The sequence below is a fragment of the Condylura cristata genome, unplaced genomic scaffold (assembly GCF_000260355.1).
Source record: "Condylura cristata isolate star-nosed mole 26May11 unplaced genomic scaffold, ConCri1.0 scaffold00007, whole genome shotgun sequence".
Classification (NCBI taxonomy): domain Eukaryota; kingdom Metazoa; phylum Chordata; class Mammalia; order Eulipotyphla; family Talpidae; genus Condylura; species Condylura cristata.
Window position 1 is genome coordinate 36,857,454 of NW_004567108.1, and position 21,827 is coordinate 36,879,280.

A 21,827-nucleotide genomic window follows, 5' to 3' on the forward strand; every position below is an offset into this window, starting at 1 on the left:
GTTTCCCCAAAGCTGCATCTACCTCTAATACAGAAGTTCCACATCAGCTGATACACTCAATTTTGTGCTTGACTGGATACAGGAGTGTGCCATTATACAAGTTTGGGGGGGACACTAGAACAGCATGGTTTGGACTGTTGGGTCCACCTGGACAGATTTTTTTCTATCTTCATTTTGCATTCATAATTTCCACCCACCTGAGATGTTCATTGGTTGATTTTGCAGATGTAGAACCCATAGAAATAGAAGGCAGATTATAAGGTACTTGAGCAGGCCCTCCCTGGTGGTGCAAAGAGTTAGGACTAAGCACTCTAAGCTAGCTGGAGCCTCCGCAGTGCGACTCCGATCCCCAGCCTGGAGGTGACCGACATGGCATGGCAGACCTCTCCTGACCTGCGCGCTGCTCCCCTCAGCAGAGGACTTCGTCCATTTCCCTGTTCTGCTCTGTCTCTGGTGAAACCTCTCTCCACCCCTGCACCTTTGGCCTGTACCACAGTTCTGTATGCATAAATAAATAAATCTTAAAAAAAAATAAGGTACTTGAACAGCTGTGGATGGGTTGTGGTACTGGGACTACTAAAACCAAACCCCTAGGGATGACTTAGTTATTTTGGGGAACTCAAAAGTTAAAAGCAGATTTTGATTACGTGGAGGTCAGTGATCCTACCTCCAATTTGCAAAAAGGTCAACTGTAGAGCTTTAATCTGGTTTAAATTTAAGCTTAATATTGCATGTGTTTGTGTATATGTGTGTTTGAGTTAAGCATTACCCTTATTATAGAACCATCTTCCAATGTCATCTTTGCAAAGTTGCTTCAGCACATGAGGGCTTATTTTTCTCGTGAAGAATGCAGGGTGGGAGTTCGCTGCTGCTGGTTCAGAGGGTTAAGGATTTTGAGACCGAGCTCTCTGATATTTTCTTGGCCTTTTCTTCATGGTTCCAACATGGCTGTTAGAACTCTAGTCTGTGACAGAGTTTCATGCAGAGGAGTGAAAAAGGGGAAGGAAAGAACAAAATTGCATGCCTCTCCCTAAAGTTTCCGTTAAAGAGCTTTTTAAGATACCTCAAATTATATTTCATTGGCTGCTCCTCCATGGGCAGTGAGGGGGAAAGACTTTTAGAGAGGCGTGTTTCTCCCACTAATAATGTAAGGGTTCTCTTAGTAAAGAAGAAAGACAAGTTGGATGTGGACAGGCAAGTGACCATCTCTACCAGGGCCATCTATTAAACACCTATGGGTTTTGCTTCTGAGTTTCTGTCTTTTTGCACCTGTTACCATATGTTTTAATGACTATAACGTTATAATCCATTTGAAAATTTCAAGAGTCTGGTTTTTACTTTTGCCTTCTATCCAGCACACATGTAAGTTTGCATTGAAGTTTAGTTTTTAAACCAGTCTTTTGACTTCTTTATTAATGTAAAATAAAACCTCCACATTTTGAGACCTGTTATCTTAATGAAATTCATTGCTAGAATACGTCTTGGAGGAGATGCCAGCTGGAGAGCTTCCTGGAGTTATTTCTAGATTTGACTTTTGGTAAGATGTTTTACCCGAAATCCCTGCTTTTGAAAATCCTGTTTTGGCAGAATTTTCCCGAGCACTGCAGATTTTATTCATTCTACTTCAATTTAAAGTTCTTTGGTCTTAATTTTATTCTTTCTATAATGTTCATAAGTTCTCGGGACTAGACTTACATTTTATACCCAGAAATACTGATCTCTAGCTAATGGGTGAAGTCCTGCTAGATTTGCTGGCCTGAATTTTTTCGTAGAAGGGCAGAAGCATATTGAAGTCTCCAGTTCTGCTCCCCACTACATAGGCAGAATACAGAAAACAAAGGAGCTCTTCTGAGGATTTAAAACAGAGTGTATCTAATCCATTCCTGGGGACTGGTCTGCTCTGTCCTTAAGCCATTTCTGTCTTGGATGCCCTTGTTCACTTCTGTTTATTCCTGTGAAGCAGTTTTAGGCATTGTAGCTTCTACTTGAAAGGAGCACACAGAAATCAGAGTACCTCTTCAGCTGCTACATCACCTTTGAGAAATTAATTTGGGCTGGTATAAAATAAGTGCTAGAAATGTGTGGAATCATGCCAGGTAGACCTTGGCTGAGGCAAGTTTTTTTTTTCTTTCTGGGGCACTTAATGTGCATTTTAAAAAATGGTATATATGTTTCTAAATTCAGTTTTTCCTCTTGATAGAAAATAAGTCAAAGTTTTCTTAACCACATTTTGAACTTAAAGCATAAAGTCTAATTTAGATTGACAGTGCAGCCAGCTGGGTGTGGAAGGCAGAGGAGAGAACCCAAGGAAGGCAAAGAGCAAACCCATAAATTAGCGACTTTTGGGTAAAATCTTTCATATCTATGTAGGAGGAAGCCTTTGATGGGTGGTGTTTCTATCGAGCTTAGGCTTACTCTTGAAATCCACCCTTCCTTTTTTTCCATCAGAAAACCCCCAATGTTTTGTAACATGATGAAGGACACAAATTGTTATAAAATAAAAAAAAACACTTCATTCAGTAGAATCACTTCTAGACTTTTTGACTTTATGCCAAGGACTTTCAGCCACATAGCTTTCCTTGACAAGCTACATTATCAGCTTTTGATGTTTGCCCTCTGAACTCATAAAGCCCAGAGTCAAAACTGTCCACCTCCTAATTGGTGTGACTAAAAACAGTGGGCTGAATTCTGCACTTTTTTTTTTTTTTTTTTTTGGCCTCATTGCTGCAGCCCAGATGTCTGATGACCTTGAGGGACCAACATCTGGTAAATATTATCCTGATTTAAGTTGCTCATTTCCATGTCACTTGACCTGACCAGTAAATCTCCCCAGACCCTTGTGGCTCCAGTGACCTCAAGAGTTGGAAGAATTAGAACCTCAAAGAGTGGTTAATAGTGTTCATGCCTAGCATTTTCATTCACTCTTTTGTACTTAAATTTGCAGTTGAAGTAGACAGACCTTTGCTTCATGAAAGTGGGTGGCCTTAGTCTTTGAACTTGTAAATGAAAGCAAAGTGCCCAGAGAGGAAGCTGTCAGTTGTGACACATGGTGCAGGGGCCTCCACCGGAGCCCATCTGGATGAGGGGCATCCTGTCTCCAAAAGGGAGACAGTTTGAACTTGACAGACTGAGCAGAGTCCTGGCAGAGGCCCTGTGGAAGTCTGTGTTTGTTGCACTCTTTGGGGGCAGAACCCTCGGTATTGCTATGTTGGTGACACGATCCTTTGGGATGGCTGTGCTAAAACAGGGATGCAGTTGTGCAATGCAGAGGAGGAATTGCCCTTAAAGATAGTGAGTGTAGGGGAAATTGTATAGCTTCTGCCATGAGCAGAGTTGTAGAAGCTGGTTTAGCTGATCATGACTGCACTGATGAGTTGTATTTGCTTTCTTTGCTTTGGTGTCTTTTAAAGGAATCCTTTGGCTACCAATCTTTCAGAAGATACTGGACAGACCAAAAAAAAAAAAACTAGAGATAAAAGTAACTATCTTCTTGTCTTTCAAAATCCAAGGCAGGTGGATTTTAGAGCAATATTTAGAAATAATTATTTAGGAATAATATATGTGTTAGACAAAAACAAGGAAGCATGCAGTGGAATACAAATGATAATTAGGATGTCAGAGTGAAGAGCCTAATAACATATTACTTTAGGAAAGTAAAGCTAAACCACAGCGTGTGGACTGACTTTCAGTTTCCCCAAGAAAACACAAAAGTCCTAGTACTTGATATTTGCATCCTGAAGTCGTTCTCCACATACTCATGTCATAGGGCCTTCCTAATAGTACCATGGGACAGAAAAGCCACTATCCCATTTAATACATGAAAAATAAAGACTGCCCCAAGATTAAATGACTTGCTTGGGTCACTGGAGGCGTACTTGGTGGCAGAACCTAGACTAGAACTTGGGTTTTCTGACTGAATCCCACTGGGCCACGACCCTGTGCTGGTAGTTTTGTGGGACTGGAGTACAGCATGAACAAGGCCTGTCTGGGAGATATAAATAAACAAGAATTGCTGCTAGGATGCATGCTTAAAGTGAACAAGGAGTGAAAGTCAGGAGAGACATTTCAGAAGGCAAGAAGTCAAGAGTATATTTCTCCAACAGTATGAAGGATGTGGAAGGACCAGTCAGGCAAGGGTCCAGGGGGAGGATGGTTAATTCTGAAAACAACAAATGCAAATGTCCTGAGGCAGGAAAGACTAGAATATGCTAGGAATTTTGAGAATTCCAGTATTGCTTAAAGGTTAATGTGTAAGATAGAGAGCAGAGTAAGATGAAGTTGGAGAGAAAAGCAGAGGCCAGAAACTGGAAAGAATTTCTGGTTTTATTCTAAGTGCAATTGTAACAGGATGGTTCCCAGGAAAAGGGGAGGTTCCAGGTTTCCTGCCCCACCCAAAGGAGAATGGAGCTGAGCAGAGAAGAATATGGAGAAGAGACTGAGGAGGAAGGAAACAGAATGGCAAGCCAGAAGGAGACCTTAGGGAGGCACAGGGAGCAGAGAGACTTGTGAAGAAGCAGCTCTTGTTCTTGGCCTTGGACTGGTTGAAACAGACATAGGTGAGAGACCCGTGGAGGGTGATTCTGGCGACGTTTATCTTGATTTTGATTTTGATTTTGCTCTTTTCCTCTCAGACTTGTATGGCCATTTCTGACCCTTTTCTATGGGTCCCACCAGAAGGTGCTTTAGACTTGTGGCCGGCTTTCAGGCCTTGCTTTGGGCCCATCCCTTTTGGGTGGACTTTTGCCCACAAGGGGACCTATAACTTTGGGTGTTTGATTTCAAAACTATATTCTTTGTCTTTTCTGTATTGTTCACTAATTGCATTAATGTTCCTTTCCAGTAAAGGTCTTGTATGTTTTGTTTGCGGCAGATGAAAGAACCTATTCAGAGCCTGCAGGTTTTGGGGTTCAGGGGTGCCCCTCTCCCTGCCCTCTACCACAGTGATTAGGGAGTCATCTGATTGCAGCATAGGGGATGATCTGACTTCTGTGTTTCAAAGGTCATTTTTGGACACAGTACAGGAATAGATTAGACGGAAGCCAGGAGGTCGTGTCACTGTAGGTGATGCTGTCTGGTAGAAGAGCTCCATGGAGTGGAAAGTATAGGTAGATTGGAAATTCAGCTTGGAGTAGAACCTTTGGGTTTTGGCTACTTCCAAGGGCTTGAGGATTGGGACGGCAACTCTGTTGTGGCTCATAGTGTGTGTAAGCCCTGAAATTGGGCCAGAGTTGAAAATCCTTGCTTCTCCACCTACTTTATCCTCTGTGACTTAGTTTTCTCATGTGAAAAATAGGGATAAGCATATTACCTGTCTCCAGGTTGATTGAATGGAATAAATGAGATCATATAAATGGTACAAACGCTCAGCACAGACTGTCAGGAAGGGGCTGGTATGTGGCTGCTGGAAGACTGTTGTCCACTTTGGCCAAAACGGACTCAGTGGAGGGGACAGTGGAGCCAGGCTGGACTGAATGCCCCCACAAGGGACCTGAGTAAGGCTAAAGGTCCCCTCTCTATGGAGTCCATTGAGGAGGGAGCAGTGGGGTGTATAAACATGTGTAATGGGTGAGTAGTGTTTCTGGTATTCCAAGAATGAAACTGTGTGAAATGAGGTGAAACGCTGTTATCTCATTTAAAGGAGGAGGGATTTGGATTTGACCACTGTTAAAGTCTGTCAGTTTTTGAATTCTAGTTTTTGCTTCTAGATTTCTTAAGAAAGTGTGGGTCAATTAATTACACTTTGATAGAGAAAGACTTAGAAGAGTAAATCTTATTTTCTATAGAAAAATATGTTTCCCTCTGTCAGAAATGGTTTCCTTTATAACCCTTGCAGACCCAGTTCAGAATAAGACTATCTCAGAGTACACTGCAAAGTGAAAATCAAACAAAACTGATAAGACAGTGTCCATCTAAATAACTTCTTGTTAAAAAGGTGTGATATTGAGGACAGTCTGGAAGGTCATCTCTGCCACAGAATGTCATTGCCACATGGTGTTAACTGGGGAGCTTTCTTTTTCTCTTTAGGCTTTTCTTTTAAATGAAATTGTTTACTTTTTTAAACAGTACAAGGAAAATCTTTTCCTTCCCTTCGAGTCTATAACCTCTCATTATTTGAGAACTGCTTGTCCTCAATTTTTATTATATGAGTGACTTAGTCACCCTGTCTTGATTTGCATAGTTCTGTTGACTGGCTCCCCAGCTGATAAGTGTTGCCTTTACAATCTTCTCTTTTAAACAAGGAGAATGTAAGGTCATCTGGGCAAGAAACTTGCCCTCCTGCCCATTTGCATGACTCTTTGGGAACAGTGCAGGTGTTGAGGAAATGCATCTCTGCTGAGTCACCCTCCCGCTAATGACCTGCCAAAAGGTCCACTGGTTTGAGTATGTTATCAAAGAAAGAATCAGCAACTTTACCCATAGGCAGGTTGAAGGACCTTGGCTTATTCAACTAAAATCAGGATTTTTTTTTTTTTTTTTAGTGAGCTCATCTTCATATTAATGCTCTTAAATGATGATTCTTCCTTGTATGATTTTAAGTATAAACGAAGTCGGGCCCTCCCTGGTGGTGCAATGGGTTAAAGTATAGCACTATGACACTATCTGTAGCCACTTCAACATGAGTTCAATTCCTGGCAGTGAGGTGACCCACATAGCGTGGCAGTAATTATGCAAAGGTCTGCCACACCATGTGGGTCACCTCCCCTGACTTGCCCACTCTCCCCTCTGCAGTATATTTCAGTCCATCTGCCTGTACTGCTCCCCACTCTGTCTCTGGTGAATCCTCTCCCTCTCCCTCCGCCACTCCCTGGCCTGTACCGCAGTTCTGTATGCATAAATAAATAAGTCTTTTAAAAAAGTATAAACAAAATCCTGGTATTTCTTGTCAATAAGTTGTTTAAATCTTATTTTTCAACATACTGATAAGAGACAAATTCAAGAACTTATGGATGGTCCTCAGAGGGGCTCTTCTCTACATGGAGAGCAGTTTCACCCAGAAAAGTTTTCAAAGACTGAAAGTAATGCTCAGGAGCCCCAAGTTGTGTCAGTGGTCAAGGGATTCAGCAAATGACCAGCGATAAGCTATCAGACAAAATGAGCTGGTGGCAAAACTTCTTAGAGTCAGCCACATTTCCTTTCTTTTCAGGGTTCCCGGGGCTAGAAGGCTGCTTGATCTCTAAGGGCATGGATTGGCCTCGGGGTGCAGGGACAGAATGTGATCCTCCCCAGCAAACTTCCAGACTGATTCTCCATGTGAACAGTCCCTGAAACATGGTTTGACGTTCATTCCTTTTCCAGTGTTAGAGTAGTTAGCTAAGACAGCAATGACAAATTTTAGTCAAGGGCTCACATGAGCTGTTGTGACATATATGGAGTTTTTTTGTTTTGTTTTGTTTTGTTTTTTGTCTTTGTGTTCAAAAAATGATATTGCCTCTAGGGCTAAGAGTGCATCTCTGGTGTAAGACATGAGATTCAAGTTCCTACATGGGCTTTCTAGTTCTGTGTCCTTAGGCAATGAGTTGCCCTGTGCCTCAGTTTCCCGTCCTGTCAAGGAGGGATAAAGTTAGGAACTTCCTTTGGAAGGAATGAGTTATTAGCTACAGAGTAACTCCAATTACTTAGTGCTCTGAGTAGCAACACTTTGTTGCTGATTCTACATTAGTGATGACATTATTAAACCAATTAATTAGGTATTAATTCTAAAATATCACATTTATGTTGAGATTTTGGGGGTAAATAGGATGGTTGAAAAGTGGCAAAATCCATAGATCTGGGCAGAGTCTTTAAAGTCTAAGGCGGAGGAAGTGAAGGTGGAAGGCGGCCAGGATGAAAGATGGTGGTAGTGATGCCGGGTGAAGGTGGAAAGGGTTTCACTTGCCAGGCAGTCGTGATCTGGGCTGTGCTGTAGCCGTTGGCATTCCCCCATGGGACCTCAAATTCCCCTTCAAGGTACTGCTAGCCTGACGAGCGAGGACAGAGACTTTAGAAGCTGAGGGGTTTGTCTAGGACCCAGCTGTTCTCTAGGCCTCTCCTGAGACTTCTCTCCCAGGCACCACCCAGCTTCCTGGGCAGAAGGACCGATATTGCGATATTGCGGGACCCTGTGGCTTCTTCTTTTCCCAACTAACCTCTGAGCAAGGCCTTGGCACTCATGGCTTTATCCTTCCTGATGACATTTCTACCCCCCAATTTGGTCTGAAAAGTGAAAGTTCATTTCCTTAACATCATCTGCATAAAACCACCTAGTGAATTCTTTAAAGACAAACAAACTCAAGCCACACAATATCAGCATTGCTATTTAATGTACTTGGAGCTCCCCTCCCACCCCCAAGATTTGGGCAGAAAGGAAAGAAAGGGTGTATACTATGCCAAGCATCTCTGAGGGGTAACCCCATTCACAGACAGACTCCAGAACCCTCACCCCCTTTTTGAGACAAGAAAATTGACTTTAGAGGTTAACTAGTTCCATGGCTGCTACAGCGACTGTGCTTCTTCAGGGATTCAAATTCACGTCCTGAAGCCCACCCACCTCCTTTCCCACTGCTAAGTTTACCACTACCTGTGTGAGCCACCAGAAAGAATTGTAGGGGTGTAGGAAGGGAGTAGGGAGGGGAGGGGCAAATGTCATCTAATGTGCAATTACGCATGAATGGTGGAACTCTCCTCTCATATTTCTCTCACTCTCCTTCTTTCCCCTTTACCCCACCCCTGTTTGTTTTCTATTTACCATTCTGCTTCCTTCTCTTTTGACAGTCTAGTGTCTTGAAATTGCTGACTTAAGGAGAGTGCTAATGGTTGTGGCCATTTAGCCCTGGATGCAATTATAACCACTTAGCCGGGGTCTATCTTCCTGCTCCTGCTGTTTTCTTGAAGGTTGTAAACTTCCTGGAAGGGTTGCAGACTTATCCAAATAGATCTTATTGCAGCTGAACGATAGCAATCAAGTCTTTCCTTCTCGGTTCTGTCATTATCGCCAGCGACTTGTACCGATTGGGCAACACACATGCCACGCAGGTGGGGGTTCTCCGTCAACTAGGGCAGATGACAGGCAAAACGCCCCTCCTCCCAAGCAGAGGAAGTTATTTATAATGTAATTATGGAACTATTTCCTGGCACCAAAACACCTGATTGCTCTCTACCCGTGAGCCTTTAAGAGGGAAACATGACAGGATGTTTGCAGAAGGTGGCATTGATGTCCTGGTCACCTAGAAACCATGCGGCCAGCCTGAGAGCCTGCTTTGGAACAGCCTGATCTGCTCAGGGGCTGCTTCCCGTCCCCTCCAAACCTGCGGCCTGCAGGCAGCAGGAAAGGGAGGTCGTGCCACTCGCCCCCAGCCCATCTCCACCCCGGTTGTAAGGGTGTCTGAGATTCGGCCGGCCATCATGGCTGCCCAGGCCCCCACTGTTACCTTGGCACTTTTCTTCGCGTTTTTGGAAGCTCGTGGTGGCGCTGGCATCATCTAGGCGAAACTGGTGGTCATGATTCAGCTACCAGCAGATAGCCTTTTTCCAGTATGTATTCTGCTTTGTGCAGAACTCCCGGAACTGTGGTTTCTAACCACAGTATTGGGGGGTGCGGGGTGGAGGGAGGAGACACGCGCTGCCCTCTCACCACGGCTGGGAAGAGGCCAGTCACTCCTTTCAGGATTTGACAAAAGTTCATGCACTAATGGATTTGCACCTTTTTACTTTTAATTTTAGGGAAAGAATGCATTCAGAGCAAAGTGACTTTGCTTTGACTTGGGATAGGATAGCATTGGAGGGGGCTGGCTGTTTCCCTGATATAAAACCTATAGATAGACAAACACGCTCTCCCCTTAATAATGCTGGGATGGAAGGAGGATGAGAAAAGAGGTGATGAGACTATCCTCACTTTATTTGTGCATCCAAGAGCTGGGTGATAGGCTAGACATGTTAGGGTGGGGGTGGGAAAGTTCACCAGAGATAGAGTGGGGCCTCCCTGGAGGCACAAGGAGTTAAGTCCCAGCACTATAGTGTTATTGCAGCACGAGTTGGATCCCCAGTCAGGGAGGTAATCCACATGGTGCCACAGACCTCTGCCTCACCTGCTGCTTTCCTCAGCAGTGTATCTCCTTTACAATCTCCTGGCTGGAGAAGCTCAGACATGGACCCCAGGACCAGTGCCCCCAGGACGTCTCACAGTGTGTCTGCACCTCTCCTTTCCCTGTGACCTGTCCCCACCCTCTCTTGGTGCAGGTATCATGGTCTTGCTTAACCAGAATCTCCAGGCTGGAGTCAGGAAGTGTGTGTCTGGGTGTTCACAGGAAGGGCAGGGCAGGCTGGGGGCAGGAGAGGCCCTGGACGCGAGTGACAGGCTAGTGAGCTGGCCTTCGCCTTGTCAGGTAAGTGTGAAGATGACAGTTAAGTGGCACACCATAAGGGACATTACATTTCTGGAAACTTTATAAACCTCTTTATAATAGGAGGTCCTTTATTACGATGGCATCAGGGAAACTATTAACTGATGTTAAAGATTCTGTGGACCAAGAAAATGGGAAAAAGAAAAACAAAACAAAAAGAAAGAAAAAGAAATTAGGCCCTTTGAGCAAGATTTATTTTAATTTAGCCATTTATTTAACCTGCTTCTGTTATGCCCAATTACCATGAATAAGGACAGTGACAGTATAAGTTGATTGATGATTGATTGATTGATTTGGAATTAATTAATATTTTAAGTCTTATCGTAGCACTGAATTCCAACCATTTGCTCAGGTTTCTAGGATTGTAGTTTGTGTTGCTTTGCAGCAGAAGTCAGTTTTGCCACACTTTGTAACAACTAGCAGGAACCTTGGCGGTGAGCTTGAGAGGAAGAACACTGATCAGTCTGCTTTAAGGGGCAGAAAGCAAAACCTACTAAGGGACCCCTAGCCATGTGCCTGCTTGGGACGCCCTTGATCTGGTTGCTGATTCAGCAAAGATGTTGTCTCTGCCTACTGATGGTGTGCAGAAGAAGGAGTGGATTCAAGGCATATGCATGAGGTGACTTGTTAATGTGGGTGTGAGTGAGGGGAAAGGGAGTTGGCATCAGCCAGTGATGCTCATGTTCTAAGACTGATACATGGAGTGGATGATCTCACCACAAAGTGAGACAGAAAACACAGGAGAAGTAAAGAGATCTCTTTCCGTTCTGGACTTTTAGAGGTTGAGTGTCTATGGGATCCGGTAGAGATGTCCCTCAAGCAGCTGGATCCTTGTATCAGAAGCCAGGGTGGAGGAGCAGCTGCTGTCTGTGTATATGCGGAAGTCAGAATCCACAGAGCTGAGAAGAATGTGTGTGAGGGACTGTGAGCTGAGCCCTGGATGTGGGGACAGCAGCCTGAGGGGCTGCCATGTGGCCAGAGGGAACTTGGGTTCCACAGGGCCGTTCCCTATTGATGAGATGTGTGATTCAAGTGAGGTGAATTCTAAGTGAATTACATTGAAGAACTCTACAGAGATAAGTCAGGTTTAAATGTCTTGCTAATAAGAAAATGGAGTACAATAATTATTTGCTTTTTCAAGGCTTATTGGGATGTTTATTAGGAAGCTGCATATGAAGCCTCAAGACATCCTGTCTTCTCTCTATTATAACCTGTTTGAAGCAGCTGTCAGAGCTCCCCAGCTCTCTTTGCCTAGGCCTTGGGTGGTGCTTCCTTGGAATTCCCCTTCCTGCTGTTGCCAAGAACCCCCACATCTATGTTCTTTTCTTGGTTAGCCCATTTTCACCTGAAAAGGTCAGATAGTCATTTCTAAAATTCTAATTGTACAGGTTTTTCAGTGACAAGTCAATCCCTCACTCACCCAAACCCTCAGTCCTCAGTCCTTTCCCACCCTTGTTCTGGAAAATAATTCCTGCCCCCAGTGTGGTGTCTGTACAATGTGCTTCTGGAAATAACTCACTCATGAGCCAGATCCAGCCAGCTGCCTGTTTTTGTAAATAAAGTTTTATTGGAACACAGCCACACCCACTCACACATTATCTGGGCTGCTTTCCCACTACAACAGCAGAGCTGAGTAGTTGTGACAGAAAAAGTTTGCCAACACGTGCTCTTTGCGTGTACACACTTGTGTGTTATAGCCTTTTGGGGGTACACATGTGAGCTCACTGTATGGTTCAGTACTTTGCTTATTTCTGTTGTGAAGACTGTCCCATTTGGGCACATGTGGATCTGTCGCAGGCTATTTTTTGACAGCGCATGAGCGTAATTAGCCAATGCTCCATTCCAGGATGTCTTCATGGCTTTCCATTTGTAGCCTGACAAACAACCCTATTGGGGACCTCCTTGTGCACACATCTTCTTCACACACACACACACACACACACACACACACACACACACACCATCTTCTGGGTGGGTACATTTAAAGCTGGCAGGTATTTACCAAGCTGCCCTCCAGTGTAGCTTTACACCCCCCACCCACTCTCAGTGAGTCAGGTTGTTTTCATTTTAAGAACTAAATAGCTAATTCTTGTGAGGAAATGGGGGTTAACAAAATTAAAAACAATGGGGTTCTGGAGGTTTACTGTATTTGTGTAATTTATGAAGGTTTTTATATTCTTTGATACCTGCTCTAGTTTTTTTGGATGTCTGTATACTACTTTTGTTTTTGAAGGTGGGTGTCACAGTTTATCCAAACTATGAAATTAAAATACCATAGGCTGCGGGGCTTATGGACAATGGAAATATATTTCTCACAATTCTATAGGCTGAAAATCCCAAGATCAAGGTGTTGGCGGATTCAGTAACGAGAGAGAACCCTCTTCCTAGTTCATCGTCAGCGATCCTCTGTGTCCTGACATGATCGAAGAGGCGAGAGAACTCTTGGAGTCTTTTTACAAGAACACCAATCCATTCATGAGGGCTCCACCCTCATGATCTAATCACCTCCCCAAAGCTCCCATCTCTTAATAATTGGGAACTAGTGTTCAACGTGTGAATTTAGGGGGATACAAACATTCATTTGACTATAGTAGAGGCATTCACTGGGCTTTCCTCATCTTATTCAGACCTAGATTTAACAGAATCTACAGGTAGATGCCACATGTCTGTTCCTGTTGAGCTTTGGATAAGCCATTTGCACCTCCAGGACCTCTTGGTGACATCCAAGTCTCTAGACCTCGGCCCAAACCAGAGTGATCCTTCCCCGAATACGCTAAGCAGAAGCATGAGAATGTAAGATAGATGGCACCTATATTTTAGGAGTACATATTATTTCCCAATCTATTTGATAGTCAACATCTCTTGAAATTGTTACAGTCAACACAGAATACCACAAAATACCACCATTCCACACATTCATCTCTGGCCTGGCATCTGTCTGGGAGGTGTCCACTGAATCTTGGTTGAACTGAACTAATTTTTTCTTACTATCTGAACTGAATTATACCTTTTCCTCTTACAGAATGAAGACATTCAAATGTTGTTTTAAATACCCCCTGCAGCAGAAAGTATTCATCCTGTTTTTAACCCTGTGGCTGTTCTCCTTGCTGAAGCTTCTAAATGTGGGGAGACTTCTTTTTCCTAAAAGAGGTATTTACTTGGTTGAATACTCTCTAAGTACCTCACCTTTTGTAAGAAACAGGTACACCCACATGAAAAATGAAGTCGCATATGAAATTAACTGTTCAGGTGTCTATGAACAGGAACCTTTGGAAATTGGCAAGAGTCTGGAAATAAGAAGAAGAGACATCATTGACTTAGAAGATGACGATGTGGTGGCAATGACCAGTGATTGTGACATTTATCAGACACTAAGAAATTACAATCAAAAGCTTGTTTCAAGGGAGGAAAAGAACTTTCCAATTGCCTATTCTTTGGTTGTTCACAAAGATGCAATTATGGTCGAAAGGCTGATCCATGCTATATACAATCGGCACAATATTTACTGCATCCATTATGACCGTAAGTCACCAAATAACTTCAAAGTTGCCATGAACAATTTAGCTAAGTGCTTCTCCAATATTTTCATTGCTTCCAAATTAGAGATTGTGCAATATGCCCACATTTCCAGACTCCAAGCGGATTTAAATTGCTTGTCAGACCTTCTCAGGTCTTCAGTTCAATGGAAATATGTAATCAACCTATGTGGCCAAGATTTTCCTTTGAAGTCAAACTTTGAATTAGTATCAGAGTTGAAGAAACTCAATGGAGCAAATATGTTAGAGACGGTGAAACCCCCTACAAGTAAAATGGAAAGGTTCACTTATCACCATGAACTCAGACAGGTGCCTTATGAGTATGTGAAGCTACCAATCAGGACAAGCATCTCCAAGGAAGCCCCACCTCATAACATTGAGATATTTGTTGGCAGTGCTTATTTTGTTTTAAGCCGAGCGTTTATTAAATATATTTTCAACAACTCCCTCGTTCAGGACTTTTTTGCCTGGTCTAAAGATACATACTCACCTGATGAACATTTTTGGGCCACCTTAATTAGGGTACCTGGAGTACCTGGGGAGATTTCTAGGTCAGCCCAGGATGTGTCTGATCTGCAGAGTAAGACCCGCCTTGTCAAATGGAATTACCATGAAGGCCTTTTCTACCCGAGTTGTACTGGCTTCCACCTCCGAAGTGTGTGTATCTATGGAGCAGCTGAATTAAGGTGGCTTATAAAAGATGGGCATTGGTTTGCTAATAAGTTTGATTCTAAGGTGGACCCTGTCTTGATTAAATGCCTGGCAGAAAAGCTTGAAGAACAACAGAGAGAGTGGATCATCTTGTCTTCAGAAAAAGTATTTATGGATAAAAATCCCACAGTCACATCACTATAGTAAAATCATGATGGAAATAAGCTATATGAATTTGAAATTATTAAGGAATCACATACAATATCAGGACAGGTATCCTTTGAACTTAACTATCTCATAGTTTGAAAAGTGTCTAAAATTTCACGATGGAAAGTGACCTAGCCTTGATGAACTGGCTTGCATTGGTTGGGTTTTCTTCAATGTTGCTTCTTGTTTGTAGTCTCACTGAGTTAAATCAGAAATCTTAGATATGCAGCTAGTCATCCAATATTTATTGAGCTCCTATTGTGTGCTAGGCACTTTTTTAGAAATGTGTAGGACAACACCCACCAGGGACTGTGGCTTATACTAATTGCACAGCATCCTTAACGTCTTAAATTCTCTACTTATTCATCAGGACTCTGCTGAGGTTTTGGGCTAGGTGGTGATTATAATCAGATAACACATTGCAAGACAGAATCGAAGTACAATAACTGTCTCTTAATTCTGCTCCCTAGACTTCATTATTAGAATATTAAGAGAAACCCCACTACCTCAGAGGAGCTCAAAGAAATGTCAAACTTCCTGCTTGCCAAGGCATAATTTACTTTTCAGTATTTCATTTATTCAATTCAGGGTGAGAAGACGCTGGTGGTGAGGTAATTAGAGTATGTGAATGTAACTGGGGGTGAGGGAAGGTGGGCATTAGGCCAGGTACGGCCTGCACACATGATGTTGTAAAGGGTTTTTCTTTTTAATTCAATGGTTTCTTTAAAACACGTTATGTAATTAAAATGAAGTACTGATGAAAAGTTCAGTGTGTTGACATTCCAGACATTGAACCTGTCTTCTGGTTCATAGTATATTATTACATTTCTTTACAATGTACAATGAAATTAGTATAATTTTGTTTTATGCAATTATCAAGCTGAGAATGACTGAATTTTCTTGAAAAGTTGTATGAAATAATGCAGTTTTTAAAATGAACTATTATGGCCATTTAGAATTTTGCATACTTCTTCAGCAACTGTCCAAATAGAATCCAACTTTAAAATCTAAAGATTAAACTTATTGCCCTTTCTCAGCTTAAATCCAGAGGGAAAAAGTAATTTTCCTAAGGGCATAACAAGAATGTTCATTAACAATATTTTCTAAAACTGAAATCTTAGAACTCTACCAACAGAATCCAATATAAATATATTTTTAATATAACTGTATTATCCTGGAGATGAAATGGGGCGGAGATAGGGTCCTGAAGACAGACTCTAACACTTTTAACAGATTCTTGGGAAATTGTGGGACATGTGTAAAAGTTTCTTCCTGATGTTCTATTTCAGTGTCAGCCTCACTAACTACATAGAGATATAGTCATTGAGGCCCAAGTGAGACTGTTTGGAAGTTTTTAAATGTTTTTGAATGTCTGTTTTCTACTTGTGAAATGCACTTGCTTCTTTTGAAGCTTATGTGATGTCAAGGGACACCTCTTCTCGCCCTTTCTTCTCTTGAACTCTTTCTTTCCCTACCCCCTTCTGAATACTTCAGTTTTCAGAAAGCAACTATGATCAAGTCTGTGTTCTTGCAATTAAGTAATCGTTGGCTAGGCTAGGTACTCCAGGAGACCCTCGCCAGTTTATTGCTATGTGTGGCCAGGACAGAATGTGTCACTGTGACCTCTGAGTCTTTGAAGCGAGCACTTGATGCCTGTCCTGGTTTCACACATTTTTGTGAGGATCAACTTGAAATATTAGATAAAGAGGTTTGAAAATGAGGACAAACTATGAAAATGTCAGAGTAGTCTTCTTATAAGGCATACAGATTGAACCCCATTGTGAGACTTCTTTAAACCTTTGAAATATAAAGAGAGGCCTCAGTTGCAGGGGCAACTTCTGTAACAGAATCCAGTTCTGAAGAAATCCCTGTTACCTCACATGGGGTTCCATTTGAAGTCAATACAGTTAGCAAATTGGCCCAGCAATACAGACGGGTGGGCTTAGAAATGATTTTCCTATTATCCAGGCTTAAATACGTAAGACCCTGTTGAAATCTTGGATTTTATGCCTTTGGTCATCAGAGTCAATGTAAATGCTGAAAAATAAATAACAACCTCCCAGTTCAGTGTCTTTGCCTCCTGGTGAATAATATTTTATGCTTATTTATTGGCAACGTTTCCAGTTAATCACTTTACTCTTCAAATGAAACATGGAACCATTAAGAGGTGGCTGTGACTTCTCCCACCGACACAGGTCTCGGGGCTCAGTTATTACCATTTCTGGGAGCTTGTGAGATGATTCGCTTTCGCCTTGGGAGTCCTACAGATTCTTAGCATTCCTTCAAGCCTGATTCTCCCCTAAAGCCTTTTGATTTGGAGAATGTTCTGCAGTTTGTGTTTTATAATTATTCTTTATATAGGATTGATATTTATTGAATCTAGACTCTATAAGTTACTTGGCAATGTGAGACCAAGACCTTGGAGTTTACAAATTGTATTAAGTAATATTATTGATCACGGAAGCGCTACCAAAAATATATATATTGACAACCTACTGTAATATAATATTTAAAGATCAGCGTTGCTGCTATTGTTGATGTTATTAGTTATGTTAAGTGAAAAAAAATGTATAGAAATTAAATGTTTTAATTTGAAGATTTCTCTTCTAGAATGTGGATATTGCACATATATGTATGATACATTTGGGTATATTTTATAGAAAATAAAAATGACAATCTTCTTTATAAAGTGAATGTAGCTTATGTATATTACAACTGTTTTTGTTGTTGATAATGGAATGAGTTTGATTTTTTTTAAAAAAAACATTTTTATTAACTGATCTCTAAACCTATTACTTTATTTTTATTTTTTTACAATTTTCAAAAGATGTATTTACCAGTATGTGAGTTTTAGAGATTGGTGTAGCATTTTTTTATTATGCAGCTGTTAGATGTTAATTCTCCAGTATTCTTAAATAAAATGTGCTCCACAAACCAACCCCTTGAAATTTATTATGTTTCTCTTCTCTGGTTACGCAGGTGGCCCCCAAAGACTCTTCCAGTTTATGACGCTTGCCCAGTATTTGAAGTGCACAGTTAATTTCACTTCCAAGTAAAAGAAATTCAGTGTGTGTATCATCAGCACAGACTAGAGGCACATGAACTCAAGTTGTTTAATTTGACAAAGTCTCAGAGAATCTTCTAGGATTTTTACCTTTGTTCTCCTTCAGACTAGTTTCTTCTCTTAAGTTTATGAAAGCTTGTTTTTATAGGTGGTTCAGGCCTTTCTCTCATGGGCCTCAATTCTTGGAAGATAAGAAACTTTTCTCTGTGACCAGGACTCCTTCCCTGGAGGTAGACTTTGGACACTAGAATCTTTGGTTGCAGCAGCCTTCTCAGGCTTGGTTGGTGGGTGATTCCGAAAGAGCTACCTTTCTGTCCTAGATAACAACACCCTTTCAAATTCTGCTAAGCTGAGGCATATTTGGCACTGCTGATCTCCACCCCAGCCCTTACTCCGAGTATTTCCCTGGCAAGTTTTCTTCCATCCTTTCTAAAGCCATAACAGTAACCAGCCTCCCTGGCTGGGAAGACATTTGTCATAACCACAAGTCATAATCCATCTCAATGAATAAGGCCAGTTAGGGACTCTTCAACATAATAAAAATTAATATCTGCTCTTACCCTAAATTTAATTCTTATTATTGCTTAATGCTGAAATAATCTACTGGGAACTTAGGGAGGTAGAATTGCACGTACATGAATTAAAGATCGTGTGTGCATGTATAAGACATCAATCATTCCCATGACGGGAGTCAATAAATAGTGCCTAAACTGAAACTTCAACTATACCAGTGTAAGGATACCATGTACATATATGGAAGAAAAATCAAAAGAATCAGTTCAGAGTGTTGAAACTAGTTGCCTTTGAGGCAGGGAAATGGGGCAAGGGATGGAAATTGCTTTTTTTTTTTTTTTGCAATGAGTTTTGCTGCCAGGTCCAAACTTTAATATAAAAATTGAGGCAGAAACAAATTAAGCAACTGAAAAGAAAAAAGATAATCAGTAATCAAAGCCAGTTTATAATCTAATAATTTGTGCCAATAACTAGAACCCTTACCAGGCTGGCTGTTGTTTCAATCTGTTAGCCCTTCTCTCTCCACTGAGTTTTCAGAAAACAACCTTCCTAGCTACAAAGGTAGTCAGGGACCCCATGTGGGTCAATCATTCCCCTCACAGCCACAGGGGACGGGTTTAAGTAGGGGCATGAACCCTAACCTAGGCCAATTGGGGTCCTGGGTCCTTTCAAATTCTACAACAAGAGTTAAAAGCACTTCTTCCTTTCTGATCACAAAACTCAAGGATATGGACCTACTAGCAGGAGCTGGTCTCCGAGACCCCACCATGTGACCGGCGAATATCACCAGTCAATGGACTCAAAGCGCCAAAAGGAACAGAGACGTCATACCTGTCATACTTGCCATACCTCATACGTCATACTGGAGGATGGAGAGGCTCCTCACACCTTTCAACGCAGTGAATCCAGCCTCTCCTGAGGCCAGCTCCACCCTACACTCTAGTCAGCCACACAATTTAATTTGTAACTAAATTCCTCCTTTTTTTGCTTAAGCAAGATGGAATTGGGTTCCTTTTGGTTACAGTCATAAAAAACTAACATGCAGCTGAACACCATCAAGCAAAATTTTTAGACATTTTATTATGGAAAATTTCCAACAAACACAGAAGTAGAGAGAGGACATGATGTATCCCCACCGGCTCCTCATCCAGCCTCACAGTTATTTTATTTTATTTTTTTTAAGATTTATTTATTTATTCATACAGAACTGGGATACAGGCCAGAGATGCGGAGGGTGAGAGGATTCACCAGGGACAGAGTGGGGAGCAGAACAGGCAGATCAACAAAGTACACTGCTGAGGGGAGCAGCGGGCGGGCAGGAGAGGTCTGCCATGTGGATCTCCTCCGGGACAGGCGGGGATCGAACTCATGCAGAAGTGGCTTAAGCTTCTCAGTGCAGTGCTTTAACCCGCTGCGCCACCAGGGAGGGCCCTGCCTCACAGTTATTAATGTTGACAATGTTATTTCATCTATCTGTCCTCTTAACCCTCCCCCCCACCCAAAAATATTTGAAAAGAAAATCCTAGACATATTTCACTTAACTGCTCCTCTCTCTGTGTCATGTTCTGCTCTAGATGGGCAGGAATGTATCAGACAAATGTCTATCTGTCTATATCGGGACCATATGAAATTGCTGTTTTTATAGGTCAAATGTGACTAAATATTGGTAATATTAAGGGCCAGACCTAATATTTTAACAGGAATCTACTTACTAAAGACTTAAAAAAGATAATACCCATCCTGCATTATTATATCTAGAAAATTAGCAATAATTCCTTAATATCTAGCAAAGCCCATTTTCACAATTTCCCAATTGTATGAGGACCCAAATCAGTTCTTTATATTGATTTGGTTAAAATAACTTTGTTTTAAAGATTTTTTTATTTATGCAAAGTACTGGGGTACAGGCCAGTGTTGGGGGAAAGAGGACTCACCAGAGGCAGAGTGGGGAACAGAACAGGCAGGTTGACTGAAATACACTGCTGAGGGGAGCAGTGGGCCGGCCAGACAAGGTCTGCTGCGTCACGTGGGTCAGCTCCCTGAATGGGAGTCGAACTTGCGCTGCAGTGACTGCACATAGCTTCACAGTGCTGTGCTGTACTTTAACCTGTTGCACCATCAGGGAGGGCCCTAAAATAACTTTTTAAGTGTTCTCACTCTCATTTAGCACTCTGGAATGAACTTAGGCAGGTGACAGAATGAACAACACAAACAAAAAAGCCAGAAGAACTGGGTCCCCTATCTTGTATATATTATTTAGTATACATCCTGTATATATTAATATGCATGCGTTCAACTTTAAATAATATACCATACACCCATATTTCTCACTGTGCCAGGTGTGGTACACTTTGTTTCACATCTATTTTGTATTTACCCTAGGAGATGGCTGCCAGTATCATCCTTATTTTGTAGATGAGGAAGGACCCTCAGCTGGGTGACTCACCCAAGCTGACTTACCGAAAGTTACCAGCTAGTGACTGGCATGACTAAGGTGGGCATGCAGCCCCGTTTTTGAAAGCCCAAGCTCTTAGCTGCTGTACTCTACCTATGCTTTATGCTGCAGTCCTAGTGGTGGGTAAAGCAGTTTGGTGCCTGTTATTATTTTGCTTCACAAAGTACCGAGATCCAGTGTGGAAGGAAGCCATCACTGCTTAGAGAAGTAAATGGTACTGCAACCACGAGGCTCAGGGGAAGCGAGTATTTGGGACCATTGGATGTATTTGTCCCACCTTGACATCCTGCTCAGTCCACCAGCAGAGCCCCTCCCCACCCCAGTTGGTATTCCTCCCTCGTTGACTCATAATGCTCATTCCTTGGCCTCATACTTATTTTCCACTTAAGTTCCTTTTGCCTGCTTCAACCCCAGCTTCCAAGCTACCCCCAACTTTTTAATTATATTCAGTTATTTACAAAATGGCCCTTTTTCACACCAAGATTGCAAGGAAGGTCTAGAGAGGTCCTAAGACGCTGCCTTTGTAACAGCGCTCAGGGAGTGTGATCACAGGTGCTCAGCATCACTGCTTATTAGAACCCTGCAGGTGCTTTGCTTTAGAGGAGAGGGAGCTGCAGCGACTTCTAAGGGCTGCGCAGGGGATTCTAATGAACAATCAGGGTTGAAAATCGCCATTTTGGAGGCTGCAGCGGCAGCCGTAGGAACTGGGTGGCAGGTTGGAGGAGTTCCCAGTGGACATGGAAGAAGTGGGGTGACTGCAACCAAGTGGAACTCCTGGCTGGTAAGTGTCTTTCTTCCTTGTGCTTCCTGCTTCTTGCTCTCACCTTTTCTCTTTAATTTCCCCCTTGCCAACCCACCCTCTGCCTAAATGGTCTTCTCGAGAAGAAAAAAGCTGAACAAACAAAAAGCAACCATTTCATTTAGAGTCCTCAGAAAACTGAGGCCATCCTGAAAACTGGTGAAACGGGCAACTATAGAGACCCTAGCTAACTGGGAACGCCAGCCAACAGGTGGAGCCAAAA

The 21,827-nt window shown here is 42.3% G+C and overlaps 1 protein-coding gene across 1 annotated transcript in view; it reads left to right on the plus strand.

Moving 5' to 3' along the window:
- Positions 1-17,705, plus strand: part of GCNT4 (glucosaminyl (N-acetyl) transferase 4, core 2) — a 29,755-nt gene extending 12,050 nt beyond the window's left edge. The window contains exon 2 of the mRNA XM_004678445.2: positions 13,402-17,705. Within this exon, the coding sequence (XP_004678502.1) occupies positions 13,403-14,770 (1,368 nt within the window). The 5' untranslated portion in view covers position 13,402 and the 3' untranslated portion in view covers positions 14,771-17,705. The remainder of the gene's footprint in view (positions 1-13,401) is intronic.
- Positions 17,706-21,827: the final 4,122 nt, after the last annotated feature.